This window comes from Polypterus senegalus, chromosome 4 (genome assembly GCF_016835505.1).
Source record: "Polypterus senegalus isolate Bchr_013 chromosome 4, ASM1683550v1, whole genome shotgun sequence".
Taxonomy (NCBI): domain Eukaryota; kingdom Metazoa; phylum Chordata; class Cladistia; order Polypteriformes; family Polypteridae; genus Polypterus; species Polypterus senegalus.
In genome coordinates, this window is record NC_053157.1 from 88,221,462 (window position 1) to 88,239,130 (window position 17,669).

The 17,669-nt window shown below is 39.2% G+C and overlaps 1 protein-coding gene and 1 long non-coding RNA gene across 19 annotated transcripts in view; one reads left to right on the forward strand and one right to left on the reverse strand.

Moving 5' to 3' along the window:
- The window catches only part of LOC120527501 (sorbin and SH3 domain-containing protein 2-like), a 416,285-nt gene extending 411,328 nt beyond the window's left edge, over positions 1 to 4,957 (forward strand). For all 18 annotated transcript variants that reach the window (XM_039750968.1, XM_039750969.1, XM_039750973.1 and 15 more), the window contains one exon: positions 1,604 to 4,957. In XM_039750968.1, the coding sequence (XP_039606902.1) occupies positions 1,604 to 1,665 (62 nt within the window). In that variant the 3' untranslated portion in view covers positions 1,666 to 4,957. The remainder of the gene's footprint in view (positions 1 to 1,603) is intronic.
- A 9,187-nt stretch (positions 4,958 to 14,144) lies between these two features.
- The window catches only part of LOC120527503, a 96,890-nt gene continuing 93,365 nt past the window's right edge, over positions 14,145 to 17,669 (reverse strand). The window contains exons 2-3 of the long non-coding RNA XR_005633348.1: positions 15,657 to 15,758; positions 14,145 to 14,990 (exon numbers count right to left, since the gene is read on the reverse strand). This is a non-coding gene — a long non-coding RNA (uncharacterized LOC120527503). The remainder of the gene's footprint in view (positions 14,991 to 15,656; positions 15,759 to 17,669) is intronic.

Here is a 17,669-nt window from a genome sequence, read left to right on the forward strand (position 1 = left end):
AATGAAATCAATATTTAGTAGATCCGCCTTTTGTAGAAATTACAGCCTCTAAACACTTCCTGTAGGTTCCAATGAGAGTCTGGATTGTGGTTGAAGGTATTTTGGACCATTCCTCTTTACAAAACATCTCTAGTTCATTCAGGTTTGATGGCTTCCGAGCATGGACAGCTCTCTTTAACTTACACCACAGATTTTCAATTATATTCAGGTCTGAGGACTGAGATGGCCATTCCAGAACGTTGTACTTGTTCCTCTGCATGAATGCCATAGTGGATTTTGAGCAGTGTTTCGGGTCGTTGTCTTGTTGAAAGATCCAGCCCCGGCGCAGCTTCAGCTTTGTCACTGATTCCTGGACATTGGTCTCCAGAATCTGCTGATACTGAGTGGAATCCATGCGTCCCTCAACTTTGACAAGATTCCCAGTCCCTGCACTGGCCACACAGCCCCACAGCATGATGGAACCACCACCATATTTTACTGTAGGTAGCAGGTGTTTTTCTTGGAATGCTGTGTCCTTTTTCCTCCATGCATAACACCCCTTGTTATGCCCAAATAACTCAATTTTAGTTTCATCAGTCCACAGCACCTTATTCCAAAATGAAGCTAGCTTGTCCAAATGTGCTTGAGCATACCTCAAGCGGCTCTGTTTGTGCTGTGGGCGGAGAAAAGGCATCATCTGCATCACTCTCACATACAGCATCTCCTTGTGTAAAGTGCGCCAAATGGTTGAACGATGCACAGTGACTCCATCTGCTGCAAGATGATGTTGTAGGTCTTTGGTGCTGGTCTGTGGGTTGACTCTGACTGTTCTCACCATTCGTTGCTTCTGTCTATCCGAAATCTTTCTTGGTCTGCCACTTGGAGCCTTAACTTGAACTGAGCCTGTGGTCTTCCATTTCCTCAATATGTTCCTAACTGTGGAAACAGACAGCTTTCTGTATCCTTCCCCTAAACCATGATGGTGAACAATCTTTGTCTTCAGGTCATTTGAGAGTTGTTTTGTGACCCCCATGTTGCTACTCTTTAGAGAAAATTAAAGGAGGAGGGAAACTTACAATTGACCCCTTTAAATACTCTTTCTCATTATAGGATTCACCTGTGTATGTAGGTCAGGGGTCACTGAGCTTACCAAGCCAATTTGAGTTCCAATAATTAGTTCTAAAAGTTTTGGAATCAATAAAATGACAACGGTGCCCAAATTTATGTACCTGCCTGATTTTGTTTGAACAATTATTGCACACTTTCTGTAAATCCAATAAACTTCATTTCACTTCTCAAATATCACTGTGTGTGTCTCCTATATGATATATTTTTATCGTAACAACCAACGATTTATACAGGAAAATAATGACTATTAACAAGGTTGCCCAAACTTTTGCATCCCACTGTATTTTGCTTTACCACAATATTGTTTAGAGAAGGAACCTTTGCTACTCAGATCAACTGTTTGCACAAGAAAACGCTGGGATGAAATTAAATATTTGTTTGAATTTTGAATGTCTTGTTTTGAAGGTACTTTGATTGAATACTGTTAATTATAGTGTAAACCTCATTTTCCCAAATCTAGTCATAGATCTGATTGTTTTTATTTCTTTCATTTCAGGAACATCTAGAAGAAGCAAGTTCTTTGGCACCTTCCCTGGAAATTATGTCAAACGATTATAATATTACTGAGTTGTATCGGTAGTATTAATTTTGTTCAGCACAACAGTAAAAGAGAATATGAAGAACTATAGAAGACAACAATACACGATTGAGAGGTTTTTGCGTGTGGGTGTGTGTATAACTTACACTAAAGATAACCTATAGCTATAACTAGCCATCTTAATATTTTCAAAATTTTTGAGTGTGTGCTTTCCTATCCACACATCCACATAACCATAAAGAAGTACATTGATGTTAGGAAAAAATGTTCTTTTAGTGGGCAAAAAACAGATTTGTCTGTGAGGACTGTATGTTTTAAAACGTTATTCATCACTTTATTTATTAGCACTGATGTTTGTTGAGAAAAGAATGATGTAGAGGAAAAAAGTATGCCATTTTTGTTACAGTATGTTTATGTATATTCTTATTTCATAATGATCAAGGAGCACGGTCTGGCAAACGCACATGCTGACAGAGCTGCACATTAGCCATTATTGTATTTGCCTTAATGGTTACTACAGGGTACATTATTACCTAGAGTGGCAAATAAGAGCAGGTATACATTTCATGTACAGTATGTAAAGAAACTGATTATGTGCCAGACTGACAACCTGTGACAGAACTGAAAGAAAGTTGCCCAGTATGCAGTGTTAATGTTGAGAGACGCTAGATTGTTCATTGAATCTCGCAAGTGTGCTCCCATGTCACTCATAAACAGAGTACGCAGTATATGGAATAGCAGACAGTTTTCATAAATGCATCCTTCTCATCACCAATATATATGGTGTGACATATTTCCCCTTTTACATGTTAATAATCCAGTTTTATATCCTAATTATGTGACCTAAGCCATGTTTTAATAATAAGGACATCAATTATTGATTTCAGCAGTATTCAGTTTCAAGTAGAATTAGTATTTCATTACGCATAATTCTACACTTTCAGCCATGTATAAAAATATGCCTGGCAGCACTTATAAACCTAAAGGTATCAATGCTTCCTGTTTTTCTGTTTCAGAAATTCCTGCGTTATTGAGTATCTTGCAGCCATAAAATTCATTTCCCTCCATTTTTACCTGTTATAATTCTCTTAGTTCCAAATGTAATCTCAGTGTGTCAAAAGATGCTATTGCCCCGTTGTGTGTTGCTTCCACGTTAGCTTTGAAAGGTAAAATAAAGAGATACTCATATACAGACAGAGTGTTAAACCTCTGTGTGGATCCATAGTGTATCTGATGTGCAACATCTCACCACAACTGCTGCTTTTAATCTTAACGTCCATCATGACTTTTCATAAGGGAATCAAATCAGCATGTTCTGAAAGGTTGACAGGGATGCAAAAGCGCTATGATATACACAGATCACATTGGATTATGAATTTGAAACAACACTTTTTATATTTGTATTGATGAAATGCAAAGCTGCACTTTCAAACCTTTGTCATTTCCCATTATAATCAGATGTAGAAATATAGATTTTTACAGTATCAATCCTGTCACACCTGATTTTTTCCATTCCTCCAGCTTGTCATTCACAAAAGAATTTTTTGCAAACTGTTTTCAGTTGCGCGAGTACAACTGGTTGGCTCCACTGTCCACTCCATAAGAGAAAGGTATTTCAAAACAGAGTGTTTAATATGTACGTTTCCGAATGTACCCACCATAGATTTGCACAGTTTGTGTCCCCGAAGGCCACAGTGGGTATAGGCTGTTGCTCCAGTTTCTTAGTAAAAAGCAAACTCTTGTTGTTAACAAAACTTGACAGTTCGCATTCCTTTTTTAATCTGCTGTTTTAGAAATTCCTACTTGTGTACTTTATAATTCCATGGAGAAAAATAATATACATTTTATAGCCTGCAGAGGATTAGAACCCCTGAGACCCTCGCCTTTTTTGGTTGTATTTTTTCTAAATATTCTGCTAAGCAAGCTATTTATTAATAAAATGTACTTAGGGGAAATTCTAGTGTGTTTTCTATCCAGCAGTTTACTACCATTGTTTTGCTGCATTAAAAATTAATAAGTAAACAAACTGAAATGAAGGAGAGCAAGTAGCTAACCCATGTAATATAAAAGGTCACGGCAGCAGTAACTGTCTTTCTAAATTCTAAAGAGAGGAAAAGCTGAATCATTTTTAATTTCAGAGATTGCAGAAAGAGTCATCTGATTAAACAAAGAAGTTAAATTAAGCACCAGGGCTGACCTCACATGAAGAAAGTGATTGTACATGAAGCCTGTAGCCACTGTGGCCTCCAGAACTAAGAATGGATACCCCTGATCAAACTTATGAGAACAAACAGGGTCCTCTCCTAAGAGCCACCTATATAAATAAAAGGAGAAGTGTTAGTTGGAGTCAGTACATTTAAAATAATAATCCAGTGTTTTAGGCTGTTAACTACTTTAAACACTCTTTGTAAAATATTATCCCCAAAATTAATTTTCCTGGGAATATTTTTTTTCATTTAATATGAAAAAAAAAAGTTAAACATACAGGTGGTTGCCCTGCCACGCTGTACTGTTTGTTGATCCAGCAATGCTTATTCTGTGTTAGCCTCAAAATGTGTGATATGGCAATGGCACAACACCCGTTTTGTGAAGACAAGCACCAGTTACGCACCTTTCAGTTCCACCAACTTTCATTAGTTTTCATGTGATACGTGTTATTAATGCCTAAGCATACTACACACCATGTTAGTTGCATCATTTTGTATTTGTTTTTATATGGAATGGTTAAGTGGTCGAGTAAATGGTATCCACCGCTTTATGTAATGTTTCTTTTTTCGTTGGTCCTTAATGCATTTCATTAATTAATCAGAAACCCATTTCTGTGGGACAATTCTGAAAATAGACATTTATGCAAAAATTTTGTTAAGCCTAAATGATATACAAACTAGTATTGCCAGGTAAATAAATAAAAAATGAAAAAAAAAAATCCTGTATATAGATGTTTTTAAATACAACTGAAAGTCAACATAAGTATAGAAACGTACAGAAATATTTTGAAGTAAACATTTGTTACCAGAAATTCCAGGGCCTAAAGCTTTGTATTTGAGGAGCTTTACTTTTTGAAGTAAACTGCATGCGGCTTTGCAGTGAGATCAGCAGCGGTCTTTCACGCCATTGATAATAAACCTGCAGTATTTTTGCTTGTTAAAAAGAGAATTAAAACAAAATATTTTTTTCTGTATCTCTGTTTGAGGGGGTTCTTTCTTAAGTGAACTTCAAGTAAAAATAAGCAGACATTGCTCAGAATTCTTACAAAAAAAGGTGTTTTTGTGGAACTGAAATCCTAATAAATTTTGCCTGAAATATTGACTATTTCCTTTTGTTTGCAGTGTTTCTTCTAGAGTTGCACAATTATTGTGTAATCACCATAGTGAAATGCCCATTTAGTAAAATGGTTACAATGGGAAGTCCACCTGTTTCAATCATGTTGTGCATTTAGGAACCTTTGTACACCGGATATGCAAGTCCTTACATCCCTCTTTCTTTGTGCTTGTTGTTGCTTTGTTTCATCGGACATTGCAACCCTCTTGTGGACACTGGAAAATTTTACACCTGAGCATGCGAGAAATGTCATCATGTTTTATATACAGATTACATAATATGATGAAAACATGAATAGCAGGCCCGCAAACCCTTAAATTGCATCTGCACTGAAAATGAACAATCTTTCTGTGTTTTGAAAATGCATGTTCAGTTGACGATAAATCTCAGATATTCTTGCTGTTAAGCATTATGCTTAGCCCCCGTCTTTGCTTTGATTTGCAGTGTAAATCGCATGATGTGTGGTTTGTTGGCTTCATTTGTGTGGGATGGCTGTGTGGATCACTTGTTTCCATGGGAACCATACTTAAGTTTATAAATCGAAAAAGGCAGACACTGTGTTTAATTCACTAATAGCTAGTCAGTTAAGGCCTGTATTGCCTGTGGCTGGGGATGGGTAAGACAGGAAAAGAGTATTCTCATTTTGTAAAAATAAAGTGAAGGCAATATGGGTAAACAGCTTATGAGCTTATGTCTCCAACTGTTTTTTAATTAACTAAACATAAATTATAAAAATGCAATGATTATTTCTATTTTTATTAATGAGAAAATAGAGTCCTGCTAGTATACCCCATCAAGTAAACTTTCAGTATATAATGTGAGACATTATATTTTGAATGAATACCTACCAGGTAACACTTGTGGTTGGTCGACCAGTCGACAAGTATCTGCCATGTCCTGTCCATTGCGAGAAGCAGATCATAGAGTAATTGTTAAAAAGTATTTGCCAAATAATATAAAGTGTATGTGTTGTGTACTCTGTATTATTTAGCAGATACTGTATAACATGCTGTATCTATGATCTGGAAGTCACATGATTGGAATGTGACTGTCAATCACTTCTTCTGCAGAGGGAATAAGAGAAAAGGCATTAGGCAACAGCACCAATCTCTGGTTGGGAGTGTAATTACATTTATTTGAGCCTTGAAGGACACATGTGACAATACAGAAGATTACATTACTCTCAAACAACTGATTGCTCCATTAAAGATATTGGGATTATCAAGGAAAGTGGATACTGGAAACTGGCAGCTGTAATTCAGCCAGCCGACACAAAATAATCTAATGTAGTACAAACAAATTACTGGAGTCATCACGAGAATAAATTGTTTTACTATGTGCTTGAGAGTCAAGACTCCGAATCTCAAAGGCTCACAAAAAGTGTACAGAAGTGGTGGTAAATTGTTGCTACCGCAAGACATTTGCATTTTGAGACTGAATGTCTTGTGATGTAAAAATGTCTTGTTTGTATTAAAAGAGAGGGACTGTAATATTTGCATGCAAATAATAATTATTGCAGAAAACTATATGGTTATTTGTGTATTGTGATGGAAAAACGGGGTATCAGCAAACCCCAACATGAACACGCCAGCACAGTCCCAGGTTCAAAAAAAGGATGGTTTATTAAACACACCTCCAAAAAGTTGCAAAAACACAATTTCTCTCCATAATACCTCTCCTCACAGTTTCTCTCACCACCACACTGCCCTCCTTCAGTCGAGTGTTGGTCCATGTCCTTCTAGTTCAAACTCACCTGGATAAGGGAGTACAATCCCTTTTTTTAAGGACCCAGGGAGTACTTCCGGTGCCAGGGTTACTACCCGATGGAAGTACTTCGGGTCATATAGAATTCCCATTTATTAGGGAGTGCATCACCCTGCAACACCCCCTTGTAGCACACAAGGACCCCAGCAGGGCTGTGTTGCTGGACTACATTTCTCAGCATGCTCTACTGGTTCCATCCTGGGGACCAATATCCAGGGCAGCTGCCGTCAAGAATCCAGGGGATGTAAAGTCTCCCCTACGGTGTCTTTTACGACTTAAGGGTGGTCCGTCCATCCATCCCTTCTGGCAATCTCTTCTTAGTCTGGCTCCATCCTCTCTCCTGGTCAGGATGCCTGTCCAACCCATGTGGCATTTACAATTTTACCGACATATTAAATGAAATCTGATTGACAAACAAGCTGCTCATGTCAAAATTGTTATGAGAGTTGAGCTTTTACGTTTAAGCAGGTAGCATGAAGAGCAATACCTCATACATCTACCATCTCTGTTCTCAACAGCAAAAAGGAATTGCTTCCCAATGCTAGTACCTCATTTATCTTCTCAAAATCCACAAACTGGACAGTCCTGGATGCCCTATTGTTTCTGCGTACAACTGTCCCACTACTCATATTTCAGCAGTCTTTTGAGACCACTGGTTATAGTTCTTCCTTCATACTTAATATACTATTCATGCTCTCCAGTTATTTGATAGCATTAGGTTTCTTGGTCCTGACTGCTTTATTTTTATCATGGGCATCACCTCTCTTTACGCAGTCATTCCTCACAATGAAGCTCTCATTGCAGCCAGATAGGCATTTAATAGATGTCCTATACGGGATTCTCCTGCAAACACCCTCATCAGACTGGCAGAACTGGTTTTTACCCTCAAAGCTTTTGATAGCAACTTTTTTAACCAGGTGTGTGGAATTGGAATAGTTACTACAATGGGACGTAGCCATGCCAATATCTTCATCAACTAGGTGGAAGAACGTTTCTTTTCTTCCTACCTAAGCTTTGCTTCAGACCTATAATCAGAATCTGAATCACTCTATTGCTAGCATGTGAAACATACCAGAATTGACTTTGGTTATGGTGCAAAACATGGGATACAAGACATAACCAACTGAAGACAACTCAATTTCAACCCACTATTAACCTGACACTGTGCAAACCACTACTCAGATACATCATCATCTTGGGCGGGTGGAGTCAGCTGCAATCTTTCCTGATGTCTTTTTTGCTCTGGTGATGAACAGATCTTTTAATATTGGAAGACAACAGCAAATGATTTTCTGAGCGGAATAAATCACCTGCTGCAACCAAGTTTTAGAAAGAGAGGAGGCAGAAGGAAATCAAACAGTAATGGAGGATGTCACAATAATCTCAATGATGGCTGAGTAAACATTTAATAATATATGCCTTGATATGCCAAGCTTTTTAAGCTTGCGAAGGAAGAACAATTTCTACCTGGTTTTCTTGATGATGGAGATGATGTGATTGTCGCATTTTAATGACATATGAAAGTAGTCCCCAGGAATTTAAACAACTGAACCACCGACCTGCGGTGGGCTGGCGCCCTGCCTGTGGTTTATTTCCTGCCTTGCTCCCTGTGTTGGCTGGGATTGGCTCCAGCAGACCCCCCGTGACCCTGTACTTAGGATATAGCGGGTTGGATAATGGATGGATGGATGAACCACAGACGCAGTCTGGCCATTAATTTGCAAAGGTGGACAGTGAGGGACTTTTTGGCTGAAATCAAACCTCATTTCCACAGTCTTAAAAGATACATCAATTATTGTGTTGGTGCTGCCTTTTGCTTCAGAAGCTACAGGAATGCTTTTAATAGTTTCCATCCATCTTTCAGATTTAGTTGGTGCTTTTACCACAACTCTACCATTTTTTAGAAATCAGTCTATCAGCTTTTTAGGACTTAAAAGCTTGGTCTATTACAAGCTAACTGACTCACAGAGTTACCTTCTCTACTGCTCTTTCCAACTCTGGTATATTAAAAACTAAACTACCTCTTTCACTGGTCTGCAGCGATGAGGTTGGCTTCTGTAATGAAGCACTCAAAATGATGAGTTCTTTCATTAATAGAGAATATCCTCCTCACTAACTGAAGTCAGGAGCAGACCTCCTAACATCCACTTTATGAGGAACCCCAATAAAGAAACCCACATCAATACATCCTGCTGGTCCTCCAATTCCACAGTAACATTTTGCTTCTCCCACTGGTCATCAAACTAAATTTCCCAATTGTACAGACTGATCTTTCCATGGGAGCCTTTTTGTTAACCCTCCCTTGAGGATTCTGGTGACCACTTAACCTACACAAACTTCTCATCTGCCAAGAATTTAACAGAGGAGAGCCACAGTCCTCATCCAGCACTTTATGTTGGAGGGACCTGTTTGTCCTGTTTGACTTCACATCCCTTGATCATGGCCACACTGACCTCTGTATGTGTTCTTCCATGGGGTTTCAAAGACACTTTCCAAAGAAAAACACAAGAAGCTAAGCTCATTCTTAGCTTGGGATAACATATTTCTCCAGGTCTTGATGAGAGGCAAACTTTTTAATCTTTCTCCTTCAACTTCTCCAATGACAGTTTTTTCTCACCTACCGTCACCTTTTCTCCTTTCATTTATCTTGGCTTTGTGCTTGGATTCCCCTCCTATTTTTATTATTGCTCTTTCCTTTTCAGTTGCATACAAATGTTGCCTCTAATCTTATTTCCTTTTCAGTGTGAAAATAACCTTTAACCTTTTTTTCCTTTGCAGATGCACACTGACTCAGGCCTATGCTAACTCCACAGCACATATAAAATATTCTATAAATAGTTCTGTTCATACTACTATCTTTAAAATGGTGAGTTAAAAGGTTGTGTGAAATGAGACTTCTCAGCAAAATTGCCAAATTAAGAAAATTAAATAAAGTCTTACCTCATCAGCTGCACTGGACAGTGTCAGGCACACTAATTTTGTAACATTGTATGTGGTTTGTTACTAAATTATATTTATAATTTTTAATAAGGAAAGGTCCCTAAAGCTGCTTCATAAAAAGGTTAGTGGGACAGCACACATCAGGCTTTTATTTACAGCTCTGTCAGAATCTGGGCAGTCTGATGTTACTAGAGCCCAGTCCACTTCTAAGAGGGAGTCTAAAGCTTATTAATTTTCTGACACTTCATTGACATGCATAGAATTTGGTGGATGATGAAGGCATCTATGCCAGCCATTTTCAGGTGAAGTCTCGAGTGACCCCCATGGCTTATAGTTTTAACTCCATCCAATTTCACAGTCGGGGTTTCAATTTTACTTTTAATTGATCATTGTTAAGTTATCTGGCATTCAAATCTTTCTAAGAAACTCATAAATATGTATATTCTTTCCACATCTTTAAAGCTTTTGTGTCTTTTGCCATTTTCTTTATATTTTACCATTTGGACCATCTGTATTAGAAATGAGCAGTGCAGACACAGGTGCAAATAACAGGGGGAACAACTGCCATTTTTATTTCAATGTTAAGAAACATTCCTTACAAATGAATATGGTACTGAAGTATGAGAGTAAGGCAATAAATATCTACACTTTTTATTTGGGTTGGCTGTACGGCTCATGTAGAAACATGGTAGGCTACAGTTTCGACCTTGATCAGTCAGTTAAGGCTTGCGAGATCAGAACAGATGCTCTAACAATAAACGTTTCTGCCACCTCTAGGTATACAACCACTGAAAATATATGGCCAGAAATAGGAAAAAAACAGCAAATTCAGTATTTGATTCAAGCGGAATAAATTATGCTGTTTCCATTGCTCTTCTTCATGGTTTATTGATGACACTCTCTATAAGGGTGCTTCCTCTTCTATAGGGAATGAGCAACACATCACACTACATTGCACTGAGGGGCATGGTCGCCATCTTCAGAGGATTGTACTGGTTTGTTTACAGTTAGGAACACCAGTAGTTGTGACAAACTGGAATCAATTGCAATCCTTGTACAGAATTTAAAGCAAAATGGTCAAAGGAGCTGTACCAGGATAAATTGTATTGGGATCATGTAAACACTATTTAAACAAGCTGAGCTTAATAAACAATTTGGATCCATTTGACTCGGTTTATAATGCACATTATGTGCAAGGTTTAAAGTTATAAACTCTTGGAAATACTATACATAAATAATTTATTAATGACTGGGTGCAAAATCTAAATGTTTAAATTTACAAGCCAACAAATTGCGGGATACCAGCTATTCTAGCCAAAGTATACTGGCCAGGGTTTTGTATTAAAACAAACTAGAGAAGAACAAGCCATTCAGCCCAACAAGGGTCACCAGTCTTATCCACTTAATTCTTCTAAAATAACATCATAAGCCTCACTTTGAATGCCCCTAAAGTCCTACCCTCTACCACACTACTTGGTAGCTTATTCCAAGTGTCTATCGTTGTCTGTGTAAAGAAAAACTTCCTAATGTTTGTGCAAAATTTAATCTCAACAGGTTTGCCACTGTATCCCCATTCTACTCATTTTAAAGTAACAGTCTCAATCCACTGTACTAATTCCCTTCATAATTTTAAACACTTCATTCAGGTCTCCTCTTAATCTTCTTTTACTTAAAGGCTCAGCTCTTCTAATCTTTCCTCATAACTCATCCCCTGTAGCTGTAGCGAGTTCCTCTAAGTGCAATAAGAGGAGTCTGACACACACGAGACCCTCCTACCTTAAGAGATTAATTCTGACAGTTTGGAAATGGACAGATCCTTAGCCCTAATTTGAGCAGAAAAAATAACCACCAGACTAAATTAAGCCAATTAAACAGAGTATATATTGTGAAAAACCCAAACATAATTATGTACAGATTCCCCTTTAGAAAACCGTAATCAAAATGAACAAGTAAACAAATACTGATTTATATTTTCATACCCATGAACCACCCCCTTCATAACAAAACTGCACAGAAAAACATCAAAACAGAACATGAAAAACGTAAAAAAAAAAAAACATAAGCCTACTTACAGACAGGACAAGAATATAAACCGCACATACATATACTGCATATACATTGGAACTCCCCAACAAGTAAAGATATCTTCACTTAAAATGGAGCAAATCTTCCTTGCCTTTGCATTGGGCAAGGCAAACAGTTCCATCCATTTAAAATAGTAATCTACTACCACCAGCACGTCAGTCTTTTTGTTTTTGGACCTGGAGAATGGTCCCATCAAGTCCACACCTACCATTTCTCTTGGTTCACTCATCACTGTGGCTTGACACACCTCAATCAGTTTTCCTGGCAGGATCTTGTACTGGAGAAACTCTGGGATGAGCTCTTGGGGAACCACTAGCTGAGATGGGTGGCCCCTGTACAGCATCTCTATGGTATTGCATAGTACAGCAGCCCTTGAAGTTCCTCATAGCGAATAGGGTAACCCCTAGGACCCTTCCCTGCACCCTTGACAAACGGAACAAGTTGTCTGAGCTTGAGCAATTACCTGCAAGTCCAAGGGCAGAATTCTTGAAGTCTAAGCACCCATCTGGTGACGCCACTTTTCCACAGCCCAAACTACAGCCATGCACTCTTTTTCCCTGGATGAATAGTTGAGCTCAGGACCCTTTAATTTTCTTAAGGCATAAGCGATGACATGTTCTTCACTGTTATCACACTGAGTAAGAACTGCCCCAAATCCAATTTTACTTGCGTCAGTTTTCTCTTGAAACTGGAGTTGTGGATCCGGCTGTGCCAAAATGGGAGGTTCCACCGCCTCCTGGCATTCAGGACTCTCTTCTTGGTGAGGTGGTACAAAGGGGCTGTAACATCTGCCATGTTCGGTATAAATTTATGGTACAAACCTACCATTCCCAAAAAAACGCTGCAGGCTTTTTACGTTGGTGGGGGTTGGACAGTCCCGTATGAAGATGGTCTTTTTGGGATCTATCTCCATGCCTCTGGCAGAGACTACATGGCCCAGGTAGGTCAACTGGGGTAGCACCAGGTGACATTACTTTATGTGTAAGGTCAGGTTGGCCAGATGGAGACTATAGAAGGCTGTTTCCAAGCCCAGAAGATGTTGATCTAGAGTTGGTGAAAAGACAAAGATGTCATCTGTGTAAACAAAACATATCTAGAAGTAGTGCCTTCAGTACTTGTTCCATTAGTCTGAATTGTAGCACCAGCATTGACCAACCTTAAGGGCATAACCCGAAACTGGTACAAACCATCAGGGGCCATCACAGCAGTCTTCTGCACACTGTTTTTCACTCATCCGTACCTGCCAATACCCAGAGCTTAAATTCAGAGTGGAAAACTCTGTTGCACTGTGGAGAGACTTGAGAATATTATGTATTAGAGGCAAGGGGAAGTCATCCAATTGTGTTTTGGCGTTTAGGGCTTGATAGTCCACAGAGAACCGATTTGACCAATCCCCATTGCGAACTATCACCACTGGCAAGGCCCATGGAGAAGAGGATGGCTCAATTATGCCGGCCTGCAGCATCTTGGACAGCTCTTCCGAAACAATAATTTGCAAGTGTCAAAAATAAAAAGGCAGTGCCATTCACACAGATGTCCTCCACTGGTCAGCCAGCACCCGCATTCGCATGCACCTGAACCAATCCGCTCAGAGCTTTCGTGCCTCTCTGATCACACCCTTTAATTCTCTCTTCTAGCTGCAATCCTCTGCTTTTCAAATTTGTCCCTACCTGTCTTTAAAGTCAGTCCAGCCCCTTACATCATACACCAGCTCGCAAGGACCCACAGGCGTGGTTTGGCCACCTTCTCCCCTTCAATGGTATCCTTAAAATACTCAATTCCTAGGACATACGAGGGGCAGTCAAAAACTTCCTGGAATTGTGATATAGCGGGCGAGAGATTAGATTACGCACACATTGTTGTGGAGGGGAGCGCAGCACGTCTGTAGACCAGTTAGAACAGGTCTGGATTGAGTATGGCGTGTAATATTGTTTTAATTGCCATTTGAGTTAGATGTGTGCATAGTCATTCACCGCAGTGTCGCAGTTCAAACAGCGTGCTAACATCAAGTTCATGGGCAAATTGGGGACTCATATGCTAGCAGTACTTTTTCCACTTTCCACTAGCGTATCTGAAGCTGATTTCCTCAATAATAATAAGTACTGTATACAACAGGGAAATGACGAAGGGTTGGAGACCAGCTGGTACCCCATTTAACACAGTTAACAGTTTTCCAGCCTTTAAATCCTCATCTCTGAATTGTCGCATGGATCCCTCCAGTTTTATAATAAAATTTTAATGAAAAGCATTAATCAGACGTCAAATTGATTTAATTTTAGGTTCAATATGAAAACAAACAGGCAGAAAATACATAAAGGAAAAAAGGTATTTATTCCAGAATTTTCTGAAATTCAGCTTTGGCTTTAGCCAAGAATTTTTATTTTGGTGGATCACTGGTCTCCATCCATTTACTTATTTATTTGCTGGAATCCTTTCTGAAAGTGCAAGGTCGTGGGTTAGACAAAATTGATATTCTGAAACAGGAACAATGGAGGAATACCAGTCAATCACAGGGCACCTGAAGCACGCTTATGCTTTGCGTCTCTTCGTAGCTTTGAGATTCTCTGAGGGTCTGCAGGATGTAAATTTCTTCAGCAGTCATGTCTTACCCATATGTGCACCTGCAATGGTGTGCCTCCAGATCTTTGTATCCATGCAGGTCTTTACACACCTGTGTGTGTAATGAATGTGCATGAACTTGACAACAAAACATGAATGCATTTGAAGAGAAGGCCAGTGCACATGCGTGGTATGATTTTGCAGCAGTGAGGTGCCACAAACTCATGAACACAATCAAGGCGGATGCACAGCCTGTTCTGTTTGTGTCTTCAGCTGTCTGCATCCATTCAGTTTAAAAGTATAAATGCTACTTTAGTCATACTGGGCTGTCAAAGTTTGTTTAGAGTAAATAATTTGTCTAACTGGATGTTTTTTAAACTGTGGGAGGAAACCAGAGTACCAAGAAGAAACCAAGGAGAAAATTTACAGACAAGGCACTCCATTTACAGTCTATGTCACCATGCTTACTAGGTAACCATTTTTTCTCTTCAATAAATTTTAGATTGTTGCCAGCTTTCACAATAAATCCATTGAAAAGATAACAGTAACAATAATGATAATGATGATTCAATGGTTGAGCAGACAAGATGTCAAGGGGTTGCTGTAATGTAGTACTTAAAGACTGAGACCTCCAAAATCTGGACGTGAATTGTGACTTTGCAGTTGGCAGGTGAGCCTGTAAACAGGTCAGAAAGAAGACATTTCAGATGGCTGGGCCACTTCTCTGTTATTTCTAAGACTTCCATTCTGTCTGTGTGTCACGTGTGTGTGTTTTATGTTTTTTTTTTTTTTTTGTTACCAGTATTGAACTGTAAATGTATGCTACCAAATCTGACACTTTGCAAGCTCCTGTGGTGAGGCTTAAAAATGTATCCCTCAACTTGTGAGGTGCCTGTGAACATTGTTTATTGGTCTCTCTAATTTTTTGAGAAACTTTTGAGTTTTCATTCTATGGGTTAGATACTATCGACTTGTTTAATCTGAAGAATATGATTGCTGTGAGTTGGGGGTCTTAAATCTCCATTGGTGTGCCTCTTCAGGTCTTTCCTCACACACTAAGGTGACAGAATCCGGCAAAAGGCAAATTCAACTGTCAGTCTAAACAGCACCCAAGAAATAGCCTTGACCTGTATGGCAGTAGCTGCACTCTATGGGTCTATTTTTTTCCCCACTTGTATGCACATAGTAAACATAGTTATACATAGTAAAACAGGTGTTTTCTTACTATATATAAACTTTCTGAGTACACAAAGGTTAGGTGTTGTGTGCTAATTTAGATAACAATGTACACTAAAGGCTCTAAATGATGAATTTTGACAAAAATGTTCTTTTAACATGTTACCTCATTGACAGCAACTCTGTCACTTCTCATCACCACATTAACATTCTTCTCCTGATATTTTTCCACTCACTCCATGAATAGGCCATTAGTTGATTGTTGTGTCTATTACAAAAAAAATGAATTAAGAAAAACATAAATCAGCTCATCAATGGTAAACATCATTGTGGTTCCTTTTATCTCAAGAAGGCGTTCATATTTACTTGTATCATTTATTTAGCTATTCAACTTTAGAGCCCTCTATTCCAGTACAGGGTTGAGCTAGACCCTTAGGTGAAAGGTAAGAACTAAACTAGGTGAGAGTGCCTATCCATCATTGGGCTCCTTCACTCACACAACACCAATTTAGTGTCACCACTCTACCCAACCTGAAAAGTTTTGCAATGTCTGGGAAAAAAAAAAAAAAAAGAATTTCCATGGAAAAAAAAAACCATGTGGACCTGGGTAAAAATGTAAAGTCCGCAGACAGTGCCCAAGCTGAAGTTTAACCAAAGACTCAACAGCCTCCAGTTATCAGTGCTAATCACTAGGAGGCCGGATTGCCTGGGAACCCAGAAACAGATATTCATGCTGGACAGATTTCATCTTATTCAAGCGGACCAAAACCCAAAATGTCCTGGGGAAAAAAAAGACAGGAGGGCAACTGGTTTATCTATGTGAACAAGGAGTGGTGACTCAACACTTTAATGATGACTCACTCCAACCCTGCAATTATAATATGTGTTGACTTCAACCATTTGACTTTGGAACAAACAATGACACATTTCTCTCAGTTTGCGACTGGTTCCACTCGAGAAAATAACAAGCTGGACCTGCTATATTCAAATGTTAAAAATGCCTTTAAGTGTAATCTACTTGCTCATTTACGCAAATCTGACCACAACCTGATTAATCTTATTCCCAAGCCTGTTATTGGAAGGAAGCCTGTTACCACTAGAATAGTGAGGAAATGGAACCTGGAGGGTTCAGGTCCTAGAAGGGGATGTGGACAAATCAAATGCCCTGAACCAATTTTGTAATAGATTTTCCCTCTCACTGACACCTTCTTCCAGTGACCATTCTCCTCACACCATCCCTACTACATCAAAAACTCCTACCACATCTGCTGGAATGGCCTATGATAAGTGCACCTCTGATGCATCAGTGCGAACTGTCCATAACTGAAGACCAAGTAAAGTGACAACTAAGGAAGCTCTACACAGGAAAAGCTGCAGGACTAGATGTAGTCAGTCATCAAGTTCTTTAGGCCTGTGCTGATCAACTTTGTGGTGTCCTCTGTCACCTGTTCAGTCTGTCCCTATGGCTTCAGGAAGTGCTGCTGCTGTGAAAAACATCCTGAATTGTTCCTGTTCCAAACAAGGCAGGTGCCTCTTCACCTGATGACTACAGACCAGTGGCACTTGTGTCTCACATCATGAAGACCTTTCAGAGACTGGTCCTCTATTATACGAGTCCTCTTGTGGTAGACCACATGGACCCACTGCAGTCTGCCTATCTGACAAAGATTGTAGTGGATAATGCAGTAATCTATCTGCTCCACCAGACTTATTCTCACCTGGACAAAGCTGGCAGCACTGTGAGGATTATGTTTTTTGATTTGTCAAGTACTTTCAATACCATCCAACCATCCCTGTTAAGGGGTAAGGTCAGAGATATGCAAGTGGATTGGCATAGGGTGTCCTGGATAATGGACTTGCTGTCAGACAGACAATAGTTTGTTAGACTCAAGGACCGTGTTTCTGATACAGAAGTGAGCAACTCTGGAGCATCGCAAGCAACAGTCCTGTCTCATTTTCTCTTCACTCTGCACACCTCAGACTATAAATATAACACCAAATCATGTCACTTGTGGAGAGATAGCATAAGAGTCAGGTGGAGAATATTGTTTCTTGGTGTAAAGAGGATTGTCTGCATCTTAACATCTGCAAGACCAAGGAACTAGTTATTGACTTTGGCTGCATGAATGAGCCTCTATGTCCAGTCACTATTCAGAGAGTGCATGTAGAGGTAGTCCAA